This window comes from Lissotriton vulgaris, chromosome 5 (assembly GCF_964263255.1).
Source record: "Lissotriton vulgaris chromosome 5, aLisVul1.2, whole genome shotgun sequence".
In the NCBI taxonomy this organism is placed as follows: domain Eukaryota; kingdom Metazoa; phylum Chordata; class Amphibia; order Caudata; family Salamandridae; genus Lissotriton; species Lissotriton vulgaris.
In genome coordinates, this window is record NC_141693.1 from 1,584,337,405 (window position 1) to 1,584,365,255 (window position 27,851).

A 27,851-nucleotide genomic window follows, 5' to 3' on the forward strand; every position below is an offset into this window, starting at 1 on the left:
AGGCCCTCCCTCCGCACAAAGGGATGCATGCCCCCTGTAGATAGTCTGGAGCCAGGACATGGAAGGCAGGATGTCTGGGACTTCAAAGGGAAACCTCTAGAAGATTCTCCCCACTTCAAAGTCACAACTGGGTCTCACTACTGGACTCCAGACACCAACTCTTTAGTACACTTCTGGACATGTGGCTAATCTACCTAGAAGAAGGACTGCTGTGCTGCTGATAGGACTGCCACTCCATTGGATTGCTGCTCTTAAGTACGACTGCCCTGCTGTGTTGTCCTGCTGCCTTTTTGATTGAGTTAGAAGGACTTGACTTGCACTTGTTGAACCCGGACCTCAAAGTGACTCCAAGAGCTGGTTGGCTGGCCTCCTGATTTCTGCCTCTGGGACGAAAGGTTGAACAACATTGAACCAGCATCTGGATTCTGCCATCTGCCATGTGGTCCCACCTCAGTCCTGGACCCTTGGAGGTGGGCCTGAGGTGCTTTGCCAGCCTCTGTGGATCCAGCGGAAAGGACGTATCTCCTCTGCTGGGCAGAGCAATCCCAAGCAGAACCAACGCATCGCGTCTGCTGCATGGACTGAAACTATCGCAAAGACCCACATCTCATCAAAGACCGTCACCTCAGTGGAACCGGCGCTACATCACGCATCTTTGGTGTAGGCCCTCACATCCCTTGTTGACGACAGCTTCAACGAAGGCGCCAGACTCTGCATCACAGCCTCGAGCTTGTCAGAATCGCCATGACTGCGCAACACATCTTCGAAGCTAGACTTCGCATCGTAAGCCCTCATCGACTGGATCTTGATGATGATGCAAGACATTGCATTGCAGCCTCATTAATTCTCAGAACCGATGCATATTAGTAATGGTCTGCAAGCTAGGGTTTAAGCTACTTTGTTCAGCGGGTCTAACTGGGTTCCTGTCGCTGGTCCAAGCTCTATCGCAGCAGGTGTGAACTTGTGACTTTGTCCCAGTCTAGCAAGACCGGATACTCAAAGTTATCGTTTTGTATTTTTTGGCACTATTTTTATTAAAATCTTTAAAATTGAATATCTCCGATACTACTGATTGGATTGACGTCATTTAGGTCTTGTGTTATTTATAAAAAAATATTCTATTTTGCTAAAATTGTTGTTGGGTCCTTTTGTGGCATGTTTTCACTGTGTTACTGTTTGAAGGGTTGCACAAAAACTTTTCACATTGGGTCTGAGTTAAGCCTGACTGTTCTGTGCCAAGCTACCAGAGGGTTGAGCCCAGGTTAATTTAGGGTTTGCTTGTGACTTAAACTTGAGAAGAATTGTTGTTGCTGCTTGAGAAGGGTTTTAACGCCCTCAACCAGGAACCCAATTTCTTACAGGGGTTTTATTGTTTTCATTGTTCATTGGCCTGGCAGGGATTGTTTTGTTGACATATTCAATGTTGTGCTGCTGAATGAAAGCCTTTGAAATAGAACTTTTGGCTGTCACTTTAAACTGATACAGTGTGACCTAAAATTACTGACATCTTGAACCAACCAATTGGTAACAAAAATTATCCTACTAGACTCCCAACTCCTTGGGGGGAAGACATAACCCTGCATACCAGAGTGCAGCCAATGACCCCCAGTCCCTGTTCTAGGGCTTTTCCCCCTTGCTTTCTAATTCTCACACTTAATATTCTTACTGTTCGCAAAGTGGGAAACCTTCATGCTCTGTACTATAAATATGAATGCATGTTCTACTGAGAAGGCATTGAGAAACATGAGACAGAGGCTACAAGACCCTCTGCGAAGGTGGGAGGAAGAGACAGAATAGGGATTACCATATGGAAAACATACTTTACAAAAAGGTGGGTCTGAAGTTTTCCTACCTTATTGTCCAGTTTCTGAGCACGGAAGGAAAGCTGCACAAAGTCATTGGTCCCTGAGATTTCTTCAGCAATTATCTAGAAATAAGAAACATAGTTTCTGCATTATAGACTAGAGAAGGGAAAGAGAGAAACGGATAGCAAGAATAAAAGGGGAATGGAAACAGAAGGGTGAGACCGAGAGACAAACAAAGAGAACAAGCATTGGATTGGCAGAGCCAAAAGGTCTCAGCTTCCGAACCGGGTGGCTTTGCCAAAGCTTTTTGTCTCATGATAGATGGCTACCACAAATATACACACACAACTGCAGTGGCCACATTTGAATGGGATTGCAAATGATACCATAACATGCATTCAAAGATGGTGCACGCACATCCACAGCAGTCATTTTTTAAATGTATTTTCCATTTTTACGAATCCGGTTCAAAGATGGCCAGCAAGAATGCATGCGAATCCATGGTAGCCACCCTTGAAAGATCCACAATCCCTATCTTTGAAAGCATTTTGTTTTATTTGTATTAACCTATTCAAGGATGCGCAATCCAGAACAACCATCATTAAATGAGATTAGTAAAAAATAAAACATTAAAATGTCTAGTGCACGTGTGCACACCCTCCTGCCAACTTGAAAAAGTAAATACAAATATAGAAATGGCTGCTCATCAGAGCTCGCCAGACGTCCAACAATGAGCGCATGGGCTTGGAGGGAGAGAAAAAGACACTAGGTGGAGGGGGGCAAAGAGGAAGAGGTGCTAATAACACAGGGATGAAGAAAAAAGAGGAGAAAGAGCAACATGGAGAAAGGGAGGAGCAAAACAGTCCCCCACGTGCATTGCAATGGAAGGTTTGAAGACAGCAGGTGAAGGATACCTCAAACAATCCAAGTAGTGAGACCGAAATGCTCTTGCTTGTGGGAAAGCCACTGAATCAAATGAAGGGAAGGAATACAGACAGGAAAGCAATTGAGTAATTAGCAACGGGCTAGCCCAAAGCCCAATCTAAATATATGTAATGTGTAGCACCCAACAGGTCCTGCCAAAAGGCAGCTAAGCTGCCTGTGGCCAGGATCTAAAAAGGGTTAGGCCACTGGAAAAAGAAAGATGAGAGAAAAGGCTTAAAGTGAAAGACAAGAAGAGGTAAATAACAAGGGGAAAGTAAAGGGTAGAAATTCAAGGAGTAAGAAATAGGAATTGAGCGAAATGGTGGCAAATTGGTTAAATTGGGACGTGTTTTGTGTGAGCAAGAACTTGAAAAGCAGAAGGTAAAGAAAAAAGTAAGAAGGATATACAGATGGGAAGTGTTAAGGAGAAGAAAACAGAGAGCAAGAGAGGTGGGTAGAACAAAGAGTGTGGTGTAGGAGGAGAATGCATGAAGGGCCATATGTAGGTAAAAGCAGTTTAGCGAGTCCTTAATAGCAATTTTTAGGGAATCGCTATTAAGGATTTGCAAAATGCCATGTAGGTAGGAATCGCAATATTTTTTGTTATTCCTTAACCCGTTGGGTGCTAATGACGAGCTCAGCTCATCATGAGGCACGGTTGAGCTGCACTCATGACGAGCTGAGCTCGTCACGGCCGTTGGAACGTTCGCATGCGGGGATAATTTCCCTGCTGTGCTGAACGTTCGCAAAACGGGTGTGGTTGTGACGAGCTCAGCTCGTCATGAGTGCAGCTCCGCTGTGCCTCATGACGTGCTGAGCTTATCACCAGAACGGCGGTGCCGCGCGCGGCCCTCCTCCCCCCGGACAAGAGGTGAAAAACCCCGCAGGGAAGGGGTTAATATTCCTTAATTCCGAATTGCAAGTTGCGATTCGCAATCAAAGAATACCTTCCCATTCATTCCTATATGCTTAGAGGCCTATAGGAATGAATAGGAATTGCACACACAATTTGCGAGTACCCATAAGGTACTCGCAAATTGCGTGCACAATTTCAAGAGTGCAAGGGTTCCAAAGGACACCCTGTTGCACCCCTGAAATGTGCATGTGTGCACATGTGGCGCACATACATGCCCTAAGTCCATAAATGTGTGCCACATGGCACTTGTAAAAAATCAAAAAAGTGCTTTTTTAAAGGAAATCGATAATTACCACCAACTTGAAGTTGGTGGTAATTTGCGATTCCTTAGGGCAATATCGCAATTTGCATTGCCTACTACTATAGCATTTAGGGAATCACAAATTGTGATTCTTTAAATGCTTGCGCAAAATAAGCAATCGCAATTTTGGCGATTCCTTATTTTGTGCGTAGGTATTTGCCTTCCTACACTGCCAACAGCTGAATTGCGATCGCAAACGCTGAAAATCGCAATTTGGTTTGAAAGGAGCTAGTGAATGAGGTGACACCATACATACTGTGATAGTAGATTTTCCAGCTATTTTCCCATTCTTCAGCTGCAGCGATTTGGTCACTTTGGTCTGTGAAACAATCTGAGAAGAAAATTGAGTGAGAAATGATAGTATAACAACTATGAAATCAGGTTATGGAAAAGAGACTTGCATGGGAGGAGCATGAGGAGACTGAGGAGGCAGGTGGGAACAAGATAAAGTAAGAGATGAAAACAGCAGCGCAGGAGGAACAAATTAGAGCATGGGTGTGCTGTTTAGCAACAAGAGTAAGGTGTACAGAAGAGGGAACAATAATAAATAAAAGTGTGGCTACATGAGCAATGGATATTTGATGGATGGATTCATGCTTCACACCTGGCCCAGGGTGCACTCGGCGGAGCCCAGAAAGCAGTCATCTCTGTTGCCCACACTAGAGGAATCCTCAGCATCATAGACCTCGAAGAGAAGGGTCTGCATCTCTTCAAAGAAGTAATCCAACGCAAAGACTTTGGAGAAGACTGGGCTCAATGTGCTCTTGATCACTTCAGTTTTGTCCACCTAGAGAAGGGAAAACCACAGTTAGGTCTTAGAGCTTAGATTTTGAAGGAAATAACTAGTTATCTTTAAAATCACTTTTTCCAGAGAGTTTTTTTCACACAGGCTCCTCATCTTTGATTGGTCATTAACCATAGTTCTAGATCCAGCAAAGTTTTTCATCAGTACCTCCAATGGATGAGAGGAGGCATCCCCACCCTTCGGACTGACACTGTGAGTTAGTAATAATGGCCACTAGTGACGTCATCCCTGCCTATTTTCCAATCTCAACAGACGGAACGATAAAGCGCTCAGTGTAACTCAAGATACAATCAGTGACGTAGCAAGGTTAGGTGGTACCTGGTCCTGAAAATTTCTTGTCACCCCCAGCTTGACAAAATGGCAAAAATATGTGTTTAAAACGCATATTTTTGTCACTTTGTTACCCTCTCAGTGATGACACCCGGGGCGGCCCCCAACCACCGCACCCCACTTCCTACGCCAATGGTTACAATGATTCAGTGTAACTCAAGATACAATCACCCCCTTACAAGCTGTGAGATACAAAGATGATGAGGAATCTGTGTCAAGAGAGAATATTGACTAATGAACAGTTACTATAATTAAGTATTTTTATCATTTATCAACTGCATTTGGAACAGGGCACTGTAGAAAAATACTTGAAATTAAATAAGACACTACAATAAAAACGAAACATGATAGATAATAGTATGAAAATACGACTTCAAGCTCAATATAACCATGCAGAGTACACTCAATAAATTAATCACAATTTCACAGCATAACTTCCAATCGTCAGCTCAGGAAAGAACAAAGGGAAAACATATATTTTTTAAATTTTCAAAAAGGGATGAATAAGCATAATTTGACTGTCGAATGAGTTCCACAGATGCGGGTGGCAGAGGAAAAAATCTTGGAAGAATACTTCACTCCTTTTTTTTTAAGTATCTTTAGTGGCATTTTGATTATGTACAGCACAATACACCATAATATTCTCTTATAGTGGTTATTTCACCATTTTACATCATACGACATTTCACATATGAGGATTAGTAAAATAGGTAAGTTGGATACAAGATTACCAGTAGGGTACTTATACCCCTTACGTTCTACTATTGCTTATATTTACCTCTTATTACATTCCAATAATATATCGCCCTAGTCAGGTCTAATACATTCCAGCTCTGCGATCCTTGGGGGGTTTACCCTTGTAAGACTACATTATTGAATCAAGAAATGTTACCTAGCCATTGATAGATCTTAACACAGAAAACGAACAAACTTTGATAAATCAACTAAAGCAGCAGAGGAGTCAACACCTATATTCGTACACTAGAGCAGGGGGAGGTTGTTGGTGAGCGGAGGGTGTCACTGTGTATGATGTATGCACTTGGTCTTGACTTGTCTTTGGGGTCTTGTCTATATTTCCCAAGAATTACTTTAACTATCTTCTGAGCGCACCCCAGGTCTGTCTACGTTAAACTTTATATTTTAGGCTGTTGTATTCTCGCTACTTTCAGCTTCACTGTGAGTATGGCTTGGTTGGTCCCATGTGAATAATGTGTCTTTGCATTGTTCAGCATTGGGGTGCTGCCTCTGTTGTTTCGCCTCCTCACTATGTAATGCCCTACCCGCCGCGCCAGCCCATATAATCACATCATGGTTCCACACATGGATCAGTGGTCCCGTGGCAGATTTCCATGCCATGGCTATTCTCCTTTTAGCTAGCGCCACTGCCAGGTCCATAAATGTATTACCTATTTTATGCTTGGGTGGATGGGGGAAGAGCCCCAACAGGCATGTTTCTACTGTGGGTGTAAGAGTGCTCCCCAGTTTAGTGTTAACCTTGGATATTTCTTCAGACCAAAATTTGCGTAGTCTCTCAAATTCCCCAGGTCTTATGTATAAAGTCTGCAGCAGGTTTATTACACCTTGGGTTGCAAACGGGATTAGGGCCTTTTCTCTGTAACAGTTGCCCACCGTTTCAAGTCCCGCCCCATCCATGCCGTTACATGATCAGCCACAATGATTGACCGTGGTTTCCCATGAGGCAGCCCCACTAGGGGCAACACCAGAGTATACAATGGGTTCTTAGGTATCCTTGCCATACATCGCTTCCAGCATTGAAGGGCAGTTGCCTCTAGTATTGTAGTGTAGGGGACCCTGATTGTGGGGTTCAGGAATTTAGCTAGCAAGAGATGGGGTGCTCATTAGTCTCCGTGAGGATCGTTCCTTCTTTACTGACACTCTCCAGCCATGGTGCCAACCACTGCAGTTGAGCGGCTAACAAATAGAGCTAAAAATCTGGCACCCCTAGGCCTCCCTCCGTCATGGGGCATTTCAAGGTCTTCCGCGAGACTCTCCGCCTCCCCTCCCCAAAGGAGATCCCAGAGTATTGAACCTAGTTGTCGGAAGCACCCGGTTGGCTTCGAGACTGGTAAGTTCACAAACAAGTATACAAGGTGGGGTAACATGACCATTTTAGTCAAGGAGATTCGAGCATTGCATACCGGATTGACGTCATGAGTTGCGGATTGACCAGAGAGCCAGGGAAAGAGTCTAGAGATATTTGAATGTCAGCTATTTTCTTGTGAAAGAAGAAAGCTAACTGGTGTGTCTAGGTCTCTGATGCATTGCATTTGGTGGCGGCTGCTGTGGGTGACGTAAAATGCTTTACAATTTTGAAGACTTCCTTGCTCTTGTTAGCCGATTCCTCGATCTTGGCTGCAAAGAACAATTTCTTTTCCTCCAGAACTTTATGATGATACAATTTTAGTTATTTTTATAGAGTATTTTGCTATCTAGGCTAAAAAAAAATCCTCCACTCTCTTTCCAACTGTTTAAAGGCACTTTTACATTTTCGCAGGGTTTCATTAAACCAAGGAGGAGATCGTTGTGTCCTACGTTGGGATCATGAGGTCTCATGCACCAAGGACTCCACGCCTTGCTTTGTCCAGCTTTCCAGATTAGCAGCATCCAACTCTAACTTGTTACTTATGGAGAGAGGATGTGCAGACAGCTCAGTATCCAGGGTCTCGGGGTCATTTTGTGAAATGGTCTTAATTTGAAAGAGGGGTGCTTTTCCATGATATATGCTAACTTCCTTAATTTGGCAATCTTTAATTTTATCAGTAAATGATTGGTCCAAACAAGAGGACTAGGCTCCTCTGTTTGAGCTAGTGAATTACCCCAGTTATTTTAGATTTTTATTTCTAGGTATCACACAAGGTTGACTGCTGCCAGTGTGTCACAGCTTCCCCTGTTTTTGTCGCAGAGGATGGAGCCTTTTTTACACTGAAAAAAATTGAAACATCTCTTTGTGTCTCAATTAGGAGTAAAGATCTCCCTGTCAGGAAGCAAGGAGAGTTGTTCCATAATCTTGGTATAGAAGGAGGTAATATTAATGACTGTCTTGACAAGTTGGTTATTGGCAATGGTGAAAGTGAGACCAGAAATCTCTATGAAATATCATTAATGCTGGAAAAACACTTTGGGCTATGCATTAATGTGGTTATGGATAAGCATACGGTTTTTATGAGACCACAAGACTAGGAAGAAAGGGTTGGAAATCATTTTGTCTCAGTAAAGACTGACTCAAATTTGTCAGTTTGGTGAATTAACTGACTCTCCTATAAGGGTCAATGAGTAAGTCAAAGAAAGCATTTAGCCTTAAATCTCTCTTTAAAGGAGACATCAACATAGAGGAAGGGACGGAACACCCACATCTTGGTGGGTTAAAGAAATGTGCAACACTCATTATTCCACTGATACAAGAATAATTGGGAGTTAATATGGAAATGATATAACTGTTAACATTAAATGATTGTTTAGAAGGTAACAGCTGACAAACCCAAAACACGTCCTGTTTTGAATAGATTCAAAGTTTTAATGCTTTAAGTGAGGTGTCCCTAATCATCTCTCAAACAACCACAACTGCTATGCAACAATACCAAAATACATAGTTTTACCGATACCCCAAAACTCATGATTCCATGGCAATGTGCCAGGGCAGGCTTTGGGAGTCTACCCAATGGGCAGTACATCCTCGCCATTATCGATGACTCATTCAAGTACCCAGAAGTCGAAATTGTAGTTTCAAGTGCAGCAGGAAAGGTGAAACCCAAATAGGAGCAAACCATGGCAACACATGGGCTGATTCAGGAACTGTGGATGGAAAATGGACCCCTGTTCAACAGAGAAGTGTTCACGGGTTATCTCCAATCTCGATGTACCATGTATTGAAAGATCATGCTGAGGTGGCCCCAGGCGAACAGGGAGTCAGAATGCTTCATGCAAACCTTAGACAAGGTCATCCGCCTAGCCCAAGCGGCAGAGTGGAACAAAAAAGAAGCCATCTATGCATTCTTGAGTGACTATCGACAAACACCACACATGATGAGTGGTGTGGCCCTGGGCGTTTGGTGTATGGGATGCCGGGTGGTAGACATGATTCCCCACTACCCGACTGGGCACCTGTCACTCCTTCCAACCTTTCAACAATAAATCGTTGCAGCAGAGGGTATGTAGGAATGCTAAAGCCAGCAGTCGATGTTGGGCCTGGAAAGAAGTGATTAAAAAATTCCGAATTCCTTTTCAGTTGTGGGGGTGGGGAGCTGGTCCCGTCACGTCTGTGTCCTGAACCTGAAATCGATATGAGTCCAGAGAGACTGTTGTTTGAATGGGATGATTGAGAGGGATATGTTTGAGGTAAGGAGGAATTTAGTTGTTGGACCAGCCCCAAGTGAAAGGTCAGCGCAGGATAAATCAACTGCAACCCATCAAGGTGCGACCACATGGTAGCATCCCAGGTAACACTAAAGAAGTGAAGAAAGAGACCTGCTGGAGGCGAAGGCGGGGTTAATGAGTCACACTACCATCCTGCGCGTATAATTTCTTGTACACTTGTTACTTGTTTCAACACAGCCCAGTAGGATCAACCCCCAAAACTAAAAGCTAACTGCAAATGTATACACCTTGCTGTTTTGCTGACAAAAAGAGGTATAGGCATGAAATGGAAATCACCCAGAGCACCTGAGGTTGCCATATAGAGAAGGGAGGTGGTAAAATGGGCTAGGCTAGAAACGTGTACATCCAAACAAGTGCCCTTTTGCTATTGGAGCTGGAAGGCAGGGCAGAGGACATTAAAGAAGCATGAAAATGATTTAGTATCTGATTTTGAGTTTGGCGGACAGGTTACTCTGTCCCAAACATGATAGATATCCAGTCTTATTATAAGTGCATTATATTTACGCACACAAAGCTCTCCACAAGACCGGCCCAGCATACCTCAACAGACGACTCAACGTCCACTCCCCCACCTGCCAGCTCCGCCGGCCACGCCCTCGCCACACTCACCCGCATCCGAAGAGCGACCGCCGGTGGCAGATCCTTCTCCCGCCTAAGACCTGGAACACCCTCCCCACCAACCTACGGCAGACCCAAGACCTACCGGCCTTCAGAAGACTCCTCAAGATCTGGCTCTTCAACACTAGCATCACCCCCCGTGCTCCCCTCCCCCCAGCGCCTTGAGACCCTCACGGGTATGTAGTGCGCTTTATAAATGGTATGATTGATGGCATTTCTAATAAGGCAGATATGATATTGTCACATTTATGATAGAGTTCCTGCCTGGCACCTACAACTCAAGCACTTAGTTGAGCAGCAAGGTTAGGCAGTCACAGCTTCACAGCCTCACTGCACCTCACAGGCGAGATTTCAATGATATTCCATTGATATAAAACATAATAAAGTTAACATATGCTGGAAACAACACAGGTGCATCTAAATGATAATGCAGGACTCCGTACCGTCAGTGGCACAAACCTTACAAAAAACAACAGATAGGTTAAGGACAACAAACACACCTGCTCTGGAGGGATCCCTCACTCATGTATATATATACACCCACGGTGTCTCCATTCAAAATATGATTCATTTATCATAGTTAATATGTTTTATCACTTATTATAGGTAGTATGTCTTCTCAATGATTAACTATCCTCATTATTATTTGTTACTTAGGAGATTCTGGTACATTCGTCAAGGCGTGTATGAATTGGTGCTACATAGAGATACTAACAATGCTATCGACTTGACATAAGAAACAACTAAAGAGGTCTTCAGGCCACACTTAAAAATGTGAGTCCCCAATTGTATCCAATTACAGGCTTTTTGTCCTACTGGAGGTGGAGACTAAAATACATGCTAAGATCCTTTAGGGAAAACTGCAGGCATGGGGAATTCAAATGGGGATCTTACCTCTTTGGCAAACAGGCTTTAGGCCTGGAAATGGTGGGATGAGCAACATAATTCCTTTCCTGCTGATAGCGCTCAAAGCCATGCATGTAACGAAGCACCCTCTGTTCACCCGCTTCATTGATTTCTCATTGAACTCTGACCAGCTGATCATAACGATAATGAAAGCCAATGAGATGAGAGATAGATGAGATCCTTATTGGATTAAGAATTATATTACAACACTTGAAACAGAACCAGTTTCGATAACTTGAGGCATGTGTCTTAAAAGACAGAAATTTGAAGCCGGCGATTGTGCTGACCTCAATTCTTTTTCTACTAAAGTCAGGAGCTCAGCATTTATATCTCCCTCAATAAGAAGGCAAGACGCCTGTCCTAGACCACACAAGTGTGCAGCTCTAGAGAGTCATTATGAACATTGGAGCATTCAATCGGAGGAATATTCTGCATATTAACATCTCATAAACAATGATATTTTTCGTGGAATAAAAGAATACAAAAAGAGATTGGTTATTGGGGATGTCCATGTAGGAAACCACGATATCCTAAGATTATCTTGGTCTTCAGACAGAACTCACACTAAGTGCATGGTAATTTTCTAAATGCTATAACTATGCAATTACAATATTTTCTTTAAGCTACCACCTTATGCCATGTATCTCACAGTGCTGATGTCAAAAACCATGTATTGCATTGGTTTTAACCTATAGAGTCAAAAACAGCAGGGAATTTGAAGAAATAGATCATTCAACTCCCCATCTAGTGTTTAGCATATCCCAAGAGCCTTAACGGATATGGCACATGCAAGCCTCACAGTTAAGTGGGCTTTCTGCAGGAAACACCTTCATGGGGTAGGGCAGGGTTTCCTTCCGCCTGGAGACAAACATTGCTGTCACATCTAAGTAGTCGACTCAGGAATAAGAATTGAATCGGTATTTGGGACAGCATTTAGACCCTGGGTTTATTTACTGTAGGAAAAAGCATTCTCAAATTGTGCAGGCAGTGAGAATGTTCTAGCATTTCTGTTTTCTTTAGACTTCATTTGGCCTTTGCTTCCTGCAGCTGACTCTATATCTGTGAGCCCACCAGAGGTATTCCAAGTGTTACTCACCAGGAGAGAACAATGCTGAATGGCAATCTGAAATTCATGCAATATAGTGCTGGATTAATGTTCTCCATCATAAAGGGAAAATATTCTGTTGATTCTACTCATTATTTGAATTTCCTCCAGAAGACCAAGTTACTTACCTTTCGTAACACCTTTTTTAATACAGATTCTGGGCCTGATTTAGATCTTGGTGGATGGGATACTCCGTCACAACGGTGGTAGATATCCTGTCTGCCGAACCATAAATCCCATAGGATATAATGGGACTTATATTTCGGAGCACAGGATATCCGTCACCGTTGTGACAGAGTAACCCATCCGCCAAGATCTAAATCCGGCATCACTTCAGATTCCTCACTTTATGAATATTCCCGAGTGTCAGACCGGATCCAGAAACCTTTGCAGCAATTCCCCCAATATTCAGGAGGTGGCGGCATGCAACTCCACGAAGATTGTATCTTTCCCTGGACCTGGCGTAGGGGCCCCTTTTTATTGTTGTATCTTTGTGCACTGATGTCACTTTCTTTCTAAACACTATTTGCCCCAGTGGACCCTGTAGAAATCAGCATGTGACAGTGTGCAGATGTTTTCAATTGATGAAACCTGTTAGTGGGCAGTATGAGTCCATTCCACAGAAAACGGGGAGGAAGGTGGATTGGTGAGGAATCTCTAGATAGAGTCTCTACCAGAAAATGTGTTGCCAAAGGAAAGTAATATGTTCTTCTGATTGAGACTTCTAATTGCAAATTATTCACCATATGAATAGATACAAAGGCCGTATTTTCCTAGGTGGTGGGTCGGTTGAATGGTTCAATCAGGAAATCCTGCAAGACAGATCTGGCAAACTTCCCAACCAGCCAGACCTGGCTATCCAGGCAGCAGTGTTTTGTGAACATGGGGAGTCATGTCCATTTTGCAGCCTGGCAGATGTCCAAGACTGGAACACAGTGTGCCACCCCAGTAGCAGCAGCTTTTGCTCTGGTGGAGTGGCCAAACCTTCAGGGAGTTGCTTTTTGGCCATCACATTGAAGATCTTGATGCATAGTACAATACATTGGGAGACGTTTCTCTTCTGCACTGCTTTTCCTTTCTTATCTCCAAATAAGAACTGCAAAAAAAACATCCTGTCAGTTTTAAGGTTAACAATCTATGTAGAAGCTAAGGGCTCTTTTCGGGTCAAGAGGGTGTAAATATTCTTCCTCCTTAGAGGGATGAGGCAATGCACAGAAAGCCAGCAAGGTGATCGATTGCCCTTTGCAAAAGGTCATGGTGAGGAAAACTGTCTTTATGGTTAGCAGGTGAAGATACAGTTGTGCATGGGCTCAAAAGGAGTGCACATGAGATAGGTGAGAACCAAATTAAGGTCTCACAACCGTTTCAGAAATGATGTTCATAGTAACATGTGGGTCAACCCCTTCAAAAAGAACATCACAACAGGTGATTTACAGAGAGAAGGTTGATCCAGTAAACAGAAATGTAGAAAGATAACTTTTAACTGTGTCACAGTTATGCCTTGCCATGCCACTAAAAGACACAACAGAAGAATGTCAGAGAAACTTGCTTGCAAGGGTTGAACATGACAGTAGGAACACCAGACAACAAACGTCTCTCAGTGTCGTGCCTACATAGTTTTGGCAGCTGGTCACCTGGCTGCTAGAATAACACTAATCCATTCGGGAGGAAGGCTGAAGGACATCAGCTGTTGCCGCTCAATCTCCATGCATGAAGGTGTATGTGATACAAGCTTGGATGCAGGACACAGCAGTAACAGGAGGTTCATCCCCAAAGGGGCAGTCGATCTGAGGACAAATGCTCATAGCCAGACGTTCTAGGTCCCACTTTCCCCTCACCCAGACTTGGGCAATGGATCCGGTCTCTTCTGATCCATTTCAGTACCCCCTGGCATGAGAGAAGTACAGGAGCCTCGAGACCCAGTGTGTGCAAAAAGCACCTCCTGGAGCAAACTGCCTTAGGAACTCCAATGTCAAAAACGTTGACACTGCACTTTCTCTGCGGTGGCAAGCAGCTCGAGCCAGGGACCCCCCTCATAGCTGGAAGAGCCCTGTGCCACCTCTGAGGGTAACTACCACTCATGATCTTTTAGGCAACAGCGGCTGAGTTCCGCTGTCCTGGCATTAAAGGCCAGTACCAGGAGTTGTGTAAACAGGGAAATTCCTAGGGTGTTCAGCAATTTTCAGAGCTGTAGAGCCTCCTGGCACAGGACCCGCAACCCCCTACTGCCTTGATTGCTGCAGTACACCACATGGTGTTCATGTTGTCTGTGAGCACCTCTACCCATTCCACCTTGATGGTCAGGAGGATTATCTTCAGTGCCAAGCGAATTGCTTGCAACCCCAGCAAGTTGATGTGAAGGCGAGACGAGAGTACTTTTATTTCCACCTCTCAAACATGACTTCTCTAACCCAGCAACAATCAATCCGTCATGACCTTTAGTTCTTTATGGGATAAGAAGAACAAGAAGTAATACTTTTATTTGATTTATAATAAAAATCATAAAAGGGTGGAGCTTACCACCATTTGAACAATGTTTACATTTTTAAAACAACACAAAATCAACTTCAGGTCAAGATAAAACAAAAAGATTAAAAACAAAACAGAAAGAATTTAAAGTTGCACAAACTTTTCAGGAAGGTGGTCGAAGGTAAAAATTAAAATTTAGAAAGGTGTTATGATTAAGATCAAGGGACACTTTTGTAACATGAAATTACACAGACTTTTCAAAAAGTGGTGTAAGGGGGAAAGTAAAACTTGGGGAAGCAATGTGGGTTGGATCAGGGTGCCCTTTTATGACATAAAATGAAGTGCTATGGGATGGAGACAAGAGAGTCAGTTGGGAAAATAAAAGTGAGTCTATGGCCGGCTATGTCCATGCCTGTTATCCTGACTTCTCTTTGGTTGCTGCCTTGTTTCCCAGCTCTCGGGCAGCAAGCTCCAGAAATTTTATAGTGTTGCAAGATAGTTTTATCCAAGTCCCGCTGAGGCATATGATGACAGCCGCCCTGCAGGTTCTCACCTGGGCGACTCTTAAGAGTGGTAACAGAAGTACTTTCCTTAGTTTCTGAAGTGCGGGACATATACATATTAGATGCAGTAATGACTCTGCGCCGTTGTTACAAAGACGGCAGTCGGAAGTTGACCACGACTGTAGCCATTTGGGAGTGAGATCTTTGCTCGCAAAACAGCCCAACCTTAACAAACTTAATTTCCTTTTGTAATGGTCCCTGAAGCAGTCTTGCAAATATGGATGGGGCTTCATGTGGATGTATGATGGCAGAACAATCCAGGCGTGGCTTTATGGGATAAGAAGAGGGGTCTGCCGCTACTTCAATTGTGGTCGAGCAGTCACCACTGCATTTGCAGTTTCCTTCAATACATGCATGTCACTGAGAGAGCAGCCTATTCGTCTCTGGCCTGTGTGTGCATGGCAGTCTCAGTGAAGGATTCAGAGTTAAAGTGAAGACGAGGTGAGATGCAGAGCCCATTTGTAGAAATTGCAACTTTGTTTCAGTTGTTTCTGAAATTATGTTCGAAATTGAACATAGATTAATTAAAGTGAGGCATTACTGATATCGGCCTTCATTAAAACTGTAGAGTGCAACCAAAGCAGGGTGTTCACCTGCAGTTTTGTTTAGTAAAGAGGGATGACAAATCAGGAAACAGCCACTCAGTTTTTGAGGACTGCTGATGAAATGTGCTCCAGAGCTGCAGAACTGGTAGAAAGCATACTTACAAAAACACATTAGCTAAATAGTGAATACCGGGTGCATGAATCAACACACTGATTTCAAAAGAGGTCTCAAAAATTACAATATCTATAGCGCTCCCTACCGCAGTTTAACGGTTTCCAAGGTCAATCTAACAGGTGGCATTTCCTTCTTACTTTACCTTTAAGAGGATTTTAAATTACAATTACAACTACATTGTTCTGAATGACTGTTCTCCAGGAGCCTACACCGTGGCTGAATCCCTCTCTGTCTTTTCTTCTTACAAAACACAGATTGAATAAATAACATACATTCTTTTATATATCTGGAGACAACTTACATGTACTTATACTCCCCTCCTCAAGCGCCTTGAGACCCTCTGGGTATGTAGAGCGCTATATAAATTCTTTGACTTGACTTGACTTGTATACTCTATTAGCATAATATTCATGAAATGAGTTGTTGGACATGGCCTTTCCTAGGCGAAATTACCCCAAACGTTTTTGCTTTTTCCTCCTAGACTTTGCTGACTCTCTCTGCATGACCTTAGGAATCAGGGCACCTTCTCATTGTATTGCAGAGTGAAGGAGCGTGCACCTGCCTAGCCCGCATTGAACAGGAGGCTGTGTATGTGATAGGTTCAGGTGCTATACCTTTGTGCGCCCTGTAAACAGGTACATCACATACTTAGGGCAGGTATGGTACTGGCTAGTAGTTGGACGATGCACGGAGTGTGCTACTTACAAGATAGCCGGTCAATCATATATCCGGCCTGTCAGCACAGGCCGGTGGGGAGCCATTGCACCCCTGCAACAGTTGGCATCACTTTTGCCTCCGCCAGTCTGGAGTGGGGTGGTAGGCAGGAGGCTGGGCGGATATATATGGGTGTTCCCTGCCCAAGTAGTAAGGAATGCCCCATAGGAGGAGGGGGTTTCCCTGCCTTGGAGTTCGGCTCTTTTTCAGGAGGATACTTCTGGGATCTTGCCACTCCAATGGCGCTTCCAGGCTCTGAGCACATCCTCACTGCTGAGGCAGTGTGGTAGTACGCATACCTTCCTATCAAGGTTAGGAAGACGTGTAGACATGGTGTTCTGGAACTTCGGCCGGTCTACCAATACAACCACGCACTTACTCCTGTGTGTGAGTGTTGACTAAGCACCCAACTTACCATTCCGACTACAATGCATGCACAGGCCCTCGTGCTGTTTTGAATATGTGTCAAGCCTACCATTGCAGGCACGAGTTTGCATCCTGGCACCTATGGCACTATAGATAGGTGCCTGGTCTGACAAAGCAGGCAGGTGATTACATCTCTGCATCTGAAGTGTTCTAATACATGGGGCAGGCTTGTGTATGGGCACAATCGCATCCATCAGTGGTCAGCCCGGGTCCAGCAGGCCGAGCCGGGTGGTGTGTGCGCCCTTGCCCTTACTGGGAATAGGGCGTGGGTAAGCCCAGGAGATCGATCTGCTAGAGTCGACCACTGGATGTGTGCTAGCATGTATAATGAATAAACTCAGGAGCAGCCTGTAGTACAGGCCACTGTGTGTGTGCACCTGCACCTATGGTGCCTGTGATTGAGTGTGCCATCACCATCGCAGGCACGCAGGCATGCATTCGCACTGACCCCCTTCATACATGTACCTCTGGTGCTGGAGACTATATGTTCGACCTGCCTTTGCAGGTAAGTGTGAGCAGTAGCACAAATGCATCCAGGTAGTGAGAAATACCTGTGTATGTTTTCACTACAGATGAGACTTGCTCTTCCCATAAGTTGACATGGGGAAGTGATTGACATTACTTCAGGCTGCAATAGTGGAGTGCAGTGGAGCAGCTTCATGATGTACCATATCAATGGATTTGTTGTGCCAAACACTTCTCAATGGTGAAGGTGATGTTGCCATAACTCGCTTAGAAATGCCACTTACAGAATATGGGCATTTCTATGCTCTCAGAGTAGAATGTGCCTTGGTGCCTGGTTGCAGTGGGACCAGCGGTTCGGTAGCTCATCTGCGCATTCCCCAGTAATGGCCATAAACTTTGGATATGCAATGGTAAGAATAGACCTCTACCATTTGAGGGTTGGATGGAAAAGATAGGGAGAGCAAGGTTTTTGACACTTGGCCTCTCGGGCCAGATAATGGCCCCACTAAAGAGTAAGATCTACATTCCACAGCCCCATGACAGACAGGACTATGATTTATGGGAGAAAACTGGGGTTCAAAGGAAAAGCCCAACACCGGCCCCCTTACTTCAAAGGAAGATGATAGTATAACTATGGGTGTCATCCTTCAGCGAAGGATGAGATACACTTGCGGAGACACAGGACCGGAGAACTGAACTGCATGGTGCATTGTCAGGGGACTCTGTTGTGCACATGGAGGGTTACTGCCCATGAAGGGGACAAAGGGTCCAGTCCGAATAGTGGCTGGTGGGGGCAAAGACCTGCTGAAGTGTGGCACCCGGAAGTGTGCTCTCCAAGGGTCTGTCTGCTGGCTTCATGTTCTCTTGGGCATCTCAGGATCAAATATCTCCGCGAGGGACTCACACCATCTACCTTGCACCTGGAGAGCAGTACCCTCTCAAGTGCTCACATCGGCTACCAAATCCCATCGGGTAGCGTGGTATGAGCGTGGAAAAGACTTGTGACGGAAAACCGGAGTGTATAGTGTGGAGCCCAAAATCATGCCCACATTAAAGGTTTGTTGTTCCTAAAACGCTGGAACCCTGAAATGCATAAGACTCTACCTGGAGGTGAGACGCTTCACCGGTTGAGGGATCCAAAGTGACCTGCTTCATTGATTGTGTTGCATTTCTCTCGTGTGACATGCTGACTGCATGCTCATTGCGTGCGGTGTCCGATTCTCAAGGTGCGACCCTCGAAGGTGGGGGTGTTTCCATAGTAGTGCCACATTCTACTTCGTGTGGTTCTGCTGAGCTTGTGCCCAAGTGTGAGACCTGTTCATCATGCAAAGGATAGGGTGCCTCCTGTACAGGGAGGTACGGAATTTGTAACTCTTCGTTGTGTGTGACCCGAAATGCCTGGTGCAACTGATTTCAACATGCATCGATCATAGTGCCTCATTTCCAGGGAGGTGGAGAATTTGTAGCTCATCATGTTTGTCATCTGAAGGGTCTAGTGCGATTCATACCAACTGTGCTGTAGCATGGCCAGCATCAACGTGTATCTGTCGGGTGCCTCATCCTATCAAGAGGCTCCCCTGTGTTACTCCCCATTCATCGGTGGTTCCTTTTGTGACCCTCATCGCGGCGGACCAACAGACCTTTTCTCACCTGGCCCCTCCCAACAACATCTTGCGGCAGGTAGTAGCAAGAGAGAATGACTTGGTCGAAGGAACGCTTATGAGACAGTTTGGAAGAGGGTCAAAAGACTACATGATTACATTAAGTTTTGAGACCTGTGGACGAACTTCCCGAGTGGCTGCTAAACTCTCCTTGTTTACGTGTACCTCTTGATTAAAACTTGCTACATATTTGCACCTGCTTCCCGAAGACCCAGACTAAGGGGTCAATTAAGAGTCTGGCAGTCCACAGACCTCCAGACTTGCGGGGTGTGGCGGTCTCCAGACCACTTGATTACATCTTGGGTGGTCAGACCGCCATGGGACAGCCGCAGCTGCCAGGGAACCTCTGTACGTTGGAGGTGGCGTGGTGGTCCAGAAGCATATTACGAGTTTCTCTCTGCCAGGGTTTTCATAGCAGTTCCATTGCCATGAAAACCCTGGCAGAGAGACAACACCACTTGTGCCTCAAGCCCTGTGTATGCACACAAGGGGCTAAAACATGTGTCCCCCTGTGTACATGCACACCTGTAGTAGAAGTAGTAGAAAAAGCTTTATTTCGATTTTTGTAAATTTAAAAATCATAAAAGCTACAACAAAGAAAAAAATCAATACAAAATGTACGCAGAAGTAACATTGCATTTTCGACAGATCACAAATATACAAAAGTTAAAAACATATTAAACTTTTCCTTTTTCGAAAAACACTTTTTAAATAGACAACCACTGTGGCCACACACAGTTCATTATTAAGTGATTGAAGATACAATAGGGCTGGGCGGCACTGGTACCAAATTCCGTGGCTCTTCAAGAGTGGTTTAATCCATCGAGCTCTCTCATTGTGATAAAATTTACAGAAAAGAATCACATGGAGGGTTGATTGTTCTGCCCTCCCATCACATGGGCATTTGGTGAGTACTTTAGACCAGTCATCGGTTTGTGGGAATGATACTAGGCGAAAAAAGATGTTAAATCTAAGCCTGGTAAGTAGGAACCTATCAAAGCCCTTAGTGCACCAAATCAGATAGGGTTCCAAATTAGCCGAGGTAAGTAGTAATTGATGCTGCATTACCGTTTGCTTATTCAGTTCTGAACCTAGTCTCAAGGATTCTAGGTGGTGCCTGCAACAGTTTTTAAAATCTTTCCTCGAGATCCTAGAAAGCTCCTCGGGTGAGGTATAAAACTCAGGCTTCCCTATATCTTGGCAGAACTTTTGTATGTATGACAACCATGCTATGTTATTGGATTTATCGAGAGCCATGACATCACGGATAATCTCTCTATTGAGTTCCAGGTCCACTGCCGTCCAGACCCTGTGCCAAAGTAACAAAGGTTGCATCGCAATCAAATCACTTATGTGTCGGACCCCCAGCTCAGCGTGACAATTAAACACAGATAAACTAGGTGGAATGGCTAAAATAAATCTTAAAAAAGCGTTTTCTACAACTTGTAGTTCCCTGGTATCTTGGATACCCCAAACGCCAGCCCCGTAAGTGGCTGTACTCACGCATTTGGCCATGTAAATTTTGAGTAAAATTCCGGGGGGTCTTTTGCCCATTTTACGAGAGAAGACCATGAGTGCTGCCGTTGCTTTTTTAAACAGTAGTGTCCTACTCCTTATTGCTGGACCCCAGTGTCCCCCGCCCTCAAGAACTACTCCTAGATAAGAGAAGGATTTAGTATTTTGCACTTTTTCCTTGCGTGCAAACAATTTGCAAGTTTTGGACTTGCCCCTGGCGCACGTCATTGCAAAAGTTTTTTTCACGTTTAGTGACAATCCCCTAGATTCCATAATATTCATATAAGTGTCCACGGCGGACTGCAGACCCATCTCTGTCCTCGCCATAATAACGGCGTCGTCAGCATATAATAAAGACACCACTTGTTTGGAATTAATTCTAGGCGAGTCAATTACTTTGGACGCCAGTACCTCCTCTAAGTCATTTGTATATAAATTAAAAAGGAGAGGTGCGAGTACGCACCCCTGCCTTACGCAGCGCTTCACATGGAACGGCTTGGTGCATTCTCCGCTAATTCCATATCTTACCCTTGCCCTAGCCCCAGCATAAAGTTGTCTTAGGAAAGAGATAATTGCCTCTTTCACTTTAAGATCCTCCAGCACCTTCCACAGTTGATCATGATCACGCAGTCGAATGCTGCACTCAAGTCGACGAATGCCGCATAGAGTTTGCCTGCCTTGGCCTGTACGTATTTCCCTCTGAGAAGTGTAAAATTCAGGACCTGTTCCACAGTTCCCATCCCCTCGCGGAACCCGTACTGAACCGGAGACAGCACACCAGCTTCCTCCACCCAGGAGGATAATCGGTTCAGGGCGGCCCTTCCCGTGATCTTCATGAAGGAGTCAAGAAGGGAGATAGGGCGATAACAAGAAGGGCTCTCCCTATCTCCCTTCTTGAAGATGGGAATAATAATGGAATCAGGCCAGGTACTAGGGAACCCCAGCACGCAACTGGCATCCAAGACTCTCTTCAGTATGGGAGCCCATAAATCGACTGAATGTTTGAATAAATCGATGGGGACCCCGTCTATTCCTAGGGCTTTGTTTCCCCTACTCTGCCCAATGGCAGCGGTCATTTCACAAATTGAAATAGCCAAGTTAACGGGTTGAAAGTTCCGGGCCACTTCCATATCTGGGCCCCCCATATCAACAAGCTTTGGAAACCCCTCCGGGTTATAAACTTCCGAAAAGAAGTCAATCCAGGAAGCTTTGTTAATGACGACCTCCACCCGGGCTTTATTAGGTGCATTAAAAAAGGGTGCATTAACTGCTCGCCAAAATAAGGCACTGTCCTTAGATTCTGCGGCAGTAACCAGGTTGTTCCAGGCCTCCTGTTTGATGTTGTTCTTACAGTTCTTCCGGGAAAGACGGTAAGCTTTCCTACAATTGGCTACCTCGACCGGGTCCCTTATCTTGTTGTGTAATGCGGCCATAAGATGTGAGTGTGCCCTAGAGCATGGGGCATTGAACCAGGAATTAGTCATTAACCTAGTGGTAGGGCCATTCCCCTTTCTGGACAAGTTATCTCGTATTGACCTTGTGATAGCCTCAAAGGCAGCCAATATCTCCTCATGAGAGGATTCTACGTCTAAACACCTATCAATGGATTCCAGGGATCCCCTGACTATCTTGGCAGACATAGCCTCCAGATCAATCCGGCTCCATTTAATGGCATAACCATTTTGTCTAGGCATGTCACAGGATTTCAGCCAAGACAATCTCTCTATCAGTGAACTAGACTTAGCCTGAGGTATTTTAATGGCAAAAGAGAGAGGGAGAGGATCGCTGAATCCAACAGGATAGGTGGAATAATCTGCATACCAAGTAGCATGGCTTTCCGAGGCGACAATAAAGTCTATAGTGGTGCCGAGCCCTCTTCCCACAAAGGTAGCACTAAATTCTACGCGGGGGGAACACAGTCTATTAACAAAGTCCAGATTGAAGAATGCCATCATATCATTCAAGGATTCACCGCCTTCCTGGTGGGAAAAGTGTGGAGAAGCAGCCTCCTCCCCTGCCCCAATGAATCCACAACCCCCCCTCTCAAGGACACACAAATTGTAGTTAAAGTCTCCCCCGCAGACAATTATACAATCCCTCCCTTTCAGGGTAAAAATAACGTCTATGTCTTTGGTCACTGATGATACCAAGTCTGGGACTAAGCGCTTATGCAAGTTGTTATAAATATTGACCAGGATAATATCGACCTTGGAAACCATCCGAATTAATAAACTTTGGTGGCAAGATCCTGTCTTGACTACTTTAATATTTGCAACACCCAACAAGTTTGAAATATATATACATAGTCCTCCCATGTTCCTCCCCCGCTTTGAGGGTACATCTGCAGCATGAAATGTTCTAAACCCATTTAGGTGAACAGGCTCAATCACCCAGGTTTCTTGGAGACACAACAATCCAAATGGCCCCACAAATTCTACCCAGGAGGAATCCGATACCTTGTCCTTGATCCCTGAAACATTCCAGAATAGGAGCTCGATGTTCCCTTGAGCACTATGTTTACCATCTTGACCCCCACTACTGCAATTATCAGGAAACTCATGTATCTGACTAACAGTACTAGGAACAGTTACTTCTAGGGTGTTAATAGTGGGACTACTTGGGGTGATTGCCATTTCAACTTCAGAAACTACAGGGTTGACAAAGCCTGGACTACTGATAGAAGCTGGATCGAATACGTCACACTGCACCGGGGTATAAGAAGAACGAGTAACATTAGGCAGCACAGGATCAGTAGCTGGGCTGCTGCCACATGTTACTCGGTTGGTAGAGACTTCATGGCAGGGTGTTATGTGCAGACTGTGACTCAGTCAGTCTACGCCCTCTAGATCTCGAATACTTTCATAGCGATTATGGAGGGGAATTTGAAACCTATTGGGAATCCAAGGAACAGATGTTGTACGGGAGTGATTAAAATGCTGGGGCCAAGAGTCAAAGTGAAGTGGATAGGCAGGAGGGGCAAAAATAGCCAAGTGTGTATCGTATGGGGGTCTAGGGGCACCAAATTGACCCTCAGAGTGGGAACGTTGCCCCCTCATAAAATGATCCTGCAAATACATCAGTGGCCTGGAGGTACTAGCTGCATTGAAAGCCTGCTGTCTGGGATTAGCCTTTGGGGTTAACAGGTTTCTAGGGTAAAAGTAAGGCAGTTCTCTAGGAATAATCGTGCTACTGCTATTGTTAGAGGACCAGTTTAAAATGTGGCTAACCGCCCTTTTATCTTTAAAGCCGATTATAACTATGTCCCCCGTTATACTTTTTTGGGTAGACCCCAACCAAGCGAGCCTTCGCACCATTAGAATTTCTCCGTTTAGGTGGGGAGGTAGGGGCCGATTCTGCCTTAGCCAATAAATGGCCTTATTTTTAAGTTGAAATTGGTCTTCCCTCTTACCCAACTCCAAAACCGGGACACCAGTTAAAACCACAACAAAGGGAACTGCTTCTGGGGGTAGATTAACCCTTTGTTTTTTAGGGATTTGTGACCTGACAGTAGCTTCTGTGAGCAATTGGATGTCACACTTCCCGTAGTAGCTTTTTCTGCCCCATCAGTGTCACGCCTAGGAGCAGCAATAACCTGTGACGTGGCACCGAAGGGCTGCTTGGTGGATTTATCCTTAATCCGTGGTGCAGAGCCCCGGGAGACAGTAGTGACAGAGGGAATAGAGGGTAACCCACCTAGATCCTTATTACTCGTGTGTAAGGCCTTACATGCCTTCTCTAACTCTCCCAGCTGGGCCGTAATCCTCTTAAGTCTCTCTACCAGGGGCATGGTAAATGATCTAATAATTTTTTCTATGCTCCCCAATAGGTCTGGAACATGATGGTCTGTGGGGAGAGTGGGGGTAGGGCACTGTGTGTTTAAGGCTGAAGGAGGGCTTCCCCTCTGTAGGATGCGAGGGGAAGATGCGCCTTTCTTTCGAGCTATACCCTGCCCCTTCCTTCTCCTTTTCTTAGGGGGAGGGCCGTTGCAACGGTTAACTTCCGTGGCTACGGCAGATGAATTGGGTTTAGGGGGTGGCTCGATAGTCGCCAACAAAGAGTCTGTGATGAGTTCAACCTCGCCTGAAGTACTAACCAGCGAGGCTGAAAGGTTTATGACAGAGTTAGAAATAGCCTGAAATTCTAGGGGGCTAACCCTATCCTGGAGTAAAAGGGGAATACTAGAGTCGAGCAAGTGCTCCGGACTCGCTGGGCCGGCAGCAATATCTATCAACAGGGACGAACCTGAAGGTGTTGGACCCAGTGAGGACCTTTTGCTCTTAATGTGCTCAATCGAGCGACGTCTGTTGGCACGGCGCTCGGCTAAGGCTAGGTCCCTATCGACCGTAGAGGCCGACCTGATTACAAATCCATCCAGTGTTCCACGTTTAACACCTCCCTCAGCAGGTAAGACAATGGCGGGAGAAGACATCCTCCAAATCAAGACAAGATATAAATATGAGATACAGTGGAGGAGTGTGATGTATAGCCCTGGGAACACCTGGTAATAATAGGGTCAACAAACAAACTGGATTAGCATTAGCCTTTGGGCACACCGCTTAAAGTCATTCCAAATAGAAATAAACCAGGAGAAATAAGGGAATAAGAAAAAAGAAAAAAGGCTGGCCTGTCCTCCTCTGTCCTCGGAGGGCCTCAGAGGGCCCGCCCTTAGCCCGGGCTTGGCCCCGGGCTCTGTCCCGCACGCGTCCCGTGTCGCGGGACCTCCTGTCTGTTTTTAAACGCCTCCAGGCGCGTCTTGGGCGTCAGCGCCCGCAGGGGATTCCGGGAGAGGTAGTTCACCTCCCTCCGCACAGCGGCCACCTGGTGTTCCTCGGCGGCGGCCGGAGGGAGGGCAGCCGGTAGGTAAAGGGTTCAGGCATCGCCCCTCTAAATTCTTTGGCAGCAAGGAAAGTGCGAGCATTTGTTGTAAGTTGCACAGGGGAGCCCGCTCTGCCGGACCTCCCGTCTGTTTTTAAACGCCTCCAGGCGCGTCTCGGGCGTCAGCGCCCGCAGGGGATGCCGGGAGATGTAGTTCACCTCCCTCCGCACAGCGGCCACCTGGTGTTCCTCGGCGGCGGCGGGAGGGAGGGCAGCCGGTAGGTAAAGGGTTCAGGAACCGCCCCACTAAATTCTCTGGCAGCAAGGAAAGTGCGAGCGTTTGTTGTAAGTTGCACAGGGGAATCCGCTCTGCCGGACCTCCCGTCTGTTTTTAAACGCCTCCAGGCGCGTCTCGGGCGTCAGCACTCACAGGGGATGCCGGGAGATGTAGTTCACCTCCCTCCGCACAGCGGCCACCTGGTGTTCCTCGGCGGCGGCAGGAGGGAGGGCAGCCGGTAGGTAAAGGGTTCAGGCACCGCCCCACTAAATTCTCTGGCAGCAAGGAAAGTGCGAGCGTTTGTTGTAAGTTGCACAGGGGAGCATGCACACTTGTTCCTGCATGGAATGGACTCTCAAGTCCATGCAGTGCAGGAACTATTTTTGGCGTTCCTATTGCGGTGTCTATTTTTGAAAGCACTGCTGTGGGAACACCAAAAAAGCTCGGCAGAGACGAGTTTAACTCATAATCTGGCGAGCAGCCTGACCCTGGGTTTGGGGGTGTGGCGGTGGGGCGAACCGAGCGTTGCCCCGCCAAACTCGTCATCAGGCCCTAAGTGACTTCAGCCGCACGCGGTCTCATGCCTGGGAGGTGGGGTTGTTTATTTACTATCCAGGGATATAGGACAATTGGGGTAACCTGGAGGGTGGAGAGAGGCTGGGACCACAGAGTCTGCAGACTGCACTATCCATCCATTGACCTACTGGGTATCGCAACTATGCTGTGCATATGCTTTACACATTGTCTCTGAATTAAGCCTGACTGCTCAGTGCCAAGCTATCCAACGGTAGGCACAGGTTCTGCTACACATATAATCACCCACCGTTGATGGGAGCGGTAAGTTCTGCCTTGGTGGGGGAATCTCTTCAATCAACCAGAAATTGCAGGTTCCAACAGGCGTGCATCCGATCTTTCACCCTCCTTTTCGGTCTTTGCCAAGGACTGCACACGTGCTTCTTTAAATCTGCTGCCCGATTTTACACATGACTTTTCAAAGAAACTTAAGTCACCCACAACTAAAATGATGCATTATTTTGTGGGGACTGGGCAGCATCAAGACCACTGAAGGGGTCAGTTTCGGGCACGGAAACTGATTTTATGGCCTGAAGGTGTTTGTAGCGTAGCGTTGTGCGAAGCCTAATGATGAGAGTGGCAGGACAAAGGGAACCTATTCTTGGATTTTTTTTTTGTTTTCTATGATATTTCCTCGACTTACTTGAGCCCTTTGACTCCGAAGATGACTGCTTACAAGAATGGGAGTGAGACCGCTGTTGGAACTTCGACCGAGAACGTTTCTTCAGCTACATGAGTTTAGAGATCGCAAGTTTGGCCTCTCAGTCCCGAATGGCTTTCCTGTTCATCTTCGCTTAACCCTTGCACAACTTTGGGGTGAGTTTGGTGCAGAGGCACCAGAGACAGTTGTCTTTGGTGTCAGTAACTGACATATGTCAATTACACGGTACAAAAGGGTGGTGGTGATGGACGGAGCATCTGAATCAATCCAACACTCACACCCAGTCAAAAGATCTGGGTTTAATCCATCACCGTTCTTTAGCCCACTCTGCCACCCCAGTTCAGACATGGCTATATGCAAATCAGTCTGACCCTGTGCCTCCTGGGAACAGTCCAGCCCGAACTGCCAAGCCATGTCTTCCCTGGACCGGATAAAAGTTTCCGAGGACCGATTTCTGGCATTCCAGCCGTCTTCGGCCCGGCTTGCTTGAGTCCAGTGGCAAAGTGAGCAAGGAACTCACGTCTGAGCATACCCTGCCACACTTATGGTGGCCAAAAGCGGTACAAAAGGGGGTGGTGATGGACGGAGCATCTGAATCAATCAAACACACACACCCAGTCAAAAGGTCTGGGTTTAATCCATCACCGTTCTTTAGCCCACTCTGCCACCCTAGTTCAGACATGGCTATATGCAAATCAGTCTGACCCTGTGCCTCATGGGAACAGTCCAGCCCGAACTGCCAAGCCGTGTCTTCCCTGGACCGGATAAAAGCTTCCGAGGACCGGTTTCTGGCATTCCAGCCGTCTTCAGCCCGGCTTGCTTGAATCCAGTGGCAAAGTGAGCAAGGGACTCACGTCTGAGCATACCCTGCCAACTTATGGCGGCCA

The 27,851-nt window shown here is 45.8% G+C and overlaps 1 protein-coding gene across 2 annotated transcripts in view; it reads right to left on the reverse strand.

Moving 5' to 3' along the window:
- The window catches only part of CPNE6 (copine 6), a 461,434-nt gene that overhangs the window by 119,322 nt on the left and 314,261 nt on the right, over positions 1-27,851 (reverse strand). For both annotated transcript variants that reach the window (XM_086923675.1, XM_086923676.1), the window contains exons 4-6: positions 4,551-4,733; positions 4,203-4,277; positions 1,853-1,927 (exon numbers count right to left, since the gene is read on the reverse strand). In XM_086923675.1, coding sequence (XP_086779801.1) covers positions 1,853-1,927; positions 4,203-4,277; positions 4,551-4,733 — 333 coding nt within the window. The remainder of the gene's footprint in view (positions 1-1,852; positions 1,928-4,202; positions 4,278-4,550; positions 4,734-27,851) is intronic.